The sequence below is a fragment of the Bison bison genome, unplaced genomic scaffold, assembly GCF_000754665.1.
Source record: "Bison bison bison isolate TAMUID 2011002044 unplaced genomic scaffold, Bison_UMD1.0 scf7180017855184, whole genome shotgun sequence".
In the NCBI taxonomy this organism is placed as follows: Eukaryota; Metazoa; Chordata; class Mammalia; order Artiodactyla; family Bovidae; genus Bison; species Bison bison.
In genome coordinates this window covers 14770-17467 of record NW_011485757.1, presented here as the reverse complement: position 1 = coordinate 17467, position 2698 = coordinate 14770, and the positions used below count along the sequence as shown (strand labels likewise).

The 2698-nt window shown below is 67.0% G+C and overlaps 1 protein-coding gene across 1 annotated transcript in view; it reads left to right on the top strand.

The window, feature by feature from the left end:
• LOC105001803 (neurogenic locus notch homolog protein 1-like) overlaps positions 1-2698 on the top strand; it is a gene marked incomplete at its 5' end in the record, with an annotated part of 18401 nt that overhangs the window by 940 nt on the left and 14763 nt on the right. Inside the window, 5 exon segments of the mRNA XM_010858222.1 lie at positions 578-725; positions 1573-1728; positions 2211-2296; positions 2298-2608; positions 2678-2681. Coding sequence (XP_010856524.1) covers positions 578-725; positions 1573-1728; positions 2211-2296; positions 2298-2608; positions 2678-2681 — 705 coding nt within the window.

Sequence of the window (2698 nt, the reverse complement as noted above, 5' to 3'; positions counted from 1 at the left end):
CCCCCCAGTGGTGGCCTTCCTCCTGGCCTCTCCCGTCGCCCACTGCCGGGGCAGGAATGACGGATAGGCCCAGCCCTCCCCATCCCCCCAGCAGCTCCACCGTTCCTGTTTCATGTCCCAGACTTTCCACTGTAGTTTTCATCTGAGTCTGATTTGCTGCTGCTGATCTAAAAATACTAATAATGACGAAGAGGTTCGAAAACCTCTAGTCTATCACTTGCATAGGGGCAGTTAGGCAGAACTGGGAAGCGGAGGGTGTTTTGGGGTGGGGCGACGAGGAGGTGGGGTCGGTGGGGTTTGGGTGCTGGAGAGAGGAGGGCCCAGGGTCTGGCTGACTCAGGACTGACCCAAAGGTCGCTCCGGCCCCCACACGGCCCTTGGCCCAGCCCGGCCCTTGCAAAGAGGAAGTGCTTTTCCCGCCCGCAAGCCCCGGGCCTGTTGCCTCTGCGTGCAGACGGCAGGCGTGTGCATTTCCGGTCCCTGGTTCTCCCCTCACCACCTGCCCGCCCCGGCACTACCCACTGCCCAGCTGGGCTGCGTGGCTCTTTGAGAGTCTGAGTTCAGATGCCTTCCTGAGGGAGGCAGGCTGTGGGACCCCAAGCCTGCGCCCTTGCGTCTGGCCCCGCGGGTCAGGCGGGGCTGTGGTGCGGGCCGGGGGGTGGTGGGAGGCGTGGGCCTGGCAGAGGAGGCCGCACACGTGGAGCAGGTGGCCCCACCGGCCGGAGGTGATCTGAGGCTGCGGAGAGGCGGCGCTTTAGGCCCGCCGCACGCAGGAGGGACTGGAGTGTGGGTGCCAGGCTCTAGTCGGGGGGGCCTCCGAGGGAGGGGCAGGAGGGGGTCCAAAGGCGCCCCGGGAGGGGCATTAATTAGTAACCGGCTGCAGGTTTGGCTATTGCCAGACGCACCTTTCTGGGTTGATTATTGAACCAGCGGGAGTCGAACGGATTAATAGCTAACTGGTTGGACGTGGAGGTGGTGCGTGGCCACCTCCTGGCTGGGAGAGGGCAGGGAGAGGGTGGGGGGCTCCCACCCTGCCTGCGCCTCTGCTGCTGGGAAGTGTGGGGGCCGCACCTGCACGCACACCCCCTCCCCCGACTGCCTGTCGGGGTCCCTCTGTCTCCCTGCTCCAGTTCCCTGCGTAGGGTCTCCCAGGCCCAGCGCTGCTCCGTCAGATGGGGTATCCGCGGCTGCACATGGGGGTGTGCAGACAACCCCGAGCACAGGGCTGGGCCCGCAGCCAGTGCCCAGTCACAGAGGCCATAGCACAGACGTCTTCTCCGACAGAACCCTGGGGAGCCTGTGATTGTGGGTCCCCGTCTGTTCAGCTGGCCCTTTACAAAACGATTGCTTAGGAATGTGCTGACCGTGGGCTCTGGGGTGTGGGGCCCGGTCACAGGAGTGGGGAGGGCAGGGTGTGGGGCAGGGACTCCAAGGGCTCCGAGGCGGTGGGCATCACAGGACAGGCCATGGAGAGCAGCTCTCCGCCCAGAGTAGGGTGTCCTGGGTCCAGCCAGGAAGGTGCCAGAACCCAGGGCAAGCGTGACAGGACGGGTGCGGGCCTGGCCCCGTGAGGAGGCCTGACCAGGCGGCTGGCCCCTGCTGCAGGCTTCACTGGCCAGAACTGCGAGGAAAACATTGACGACTGTCCGGGGAACAGCTGCAAGAACGGAGGCGCCTGTGTGGACGGCGTGAACACCTACAACTGCCGCTGCCCCCCGGAGTGGACAGGTGCGTGCAGCGGGTGGCTCGGGCGGGCACCTCTGCTGCTGGAGTCTGTCCCCGTGGGGGCAGGCAGGAGGGAGCTGAGACCTGGGGCGGGAAGGACGCTGTGACCTGCAGCTGACCGCCCCCCCGCCAGGGTCGGGGGCCCCCCAGCCCCATGGAGCAGCACAGACGTGGGCGGCACCAGCCCGTCTGTGTGGGCCATTTGCAGCCTGGCCCCGGGCTGGCCTGGCCACAATCAGGTCCCCAGTTTGAGTCCAGCTTGCTGGCCAGGACACAGGGATTCTGGCCAGCAGGATGCAGGCCCTGCCCACAGGTGAGCATGGACACGGAGCAGCCAGGCGAGAGCTCCCAGGTGCCAGGGGTGCAGGGGAAAGGCTGACTCTGGCTGGCGGGGCTGGAGGAAGTCAGGAAGACTTCCTGGTGGAGGTGAGGGTCTCAGCTTGGCGGAGGGGGCTGGAGGCACCGACTGTCCCGGCCCCTCGCAGGTCAGTACTGCACAGAGGACGTGGACGAGTGCCAGCTCATGCCCAACGCCTGCCAGAACGGCGGGACCTGCCACAACACCCACGGCGGGCTACAACTGCGTGTGCGTCAACGGCTGGACGGGCGAGGACTGCAGCGAGAACATCGACGACTGCGCCCGCGCCTCCTGCTTCCAGGGCGCCCCCTGCCACGACCGCGTGGCCTCCTTCTACTGCGAGTGTCCCCACGGCCGCACGGGTGAGCGCCCAGCTTGCCACCCGGCGGAGGGCCCTTTGGCGGTCAGGCCCGGGCGAGGGGCCTCACACAGAAGCTCACACTGCAGCTCTGTGGGGCCCATAAGGGGGGAACCCCAGGAGGGGCCTCCTGGAGTGAAGCGGGCGGCTGTGAGCCTCCTGGAATAGCTCCGGCATCGTAGGGCCCTCCACAGGGTCACTGGCTGTGTCGTGGCGGGGGGGCCCTCCCTGGGGAGCCGGGTGGGAGCGGACACCAG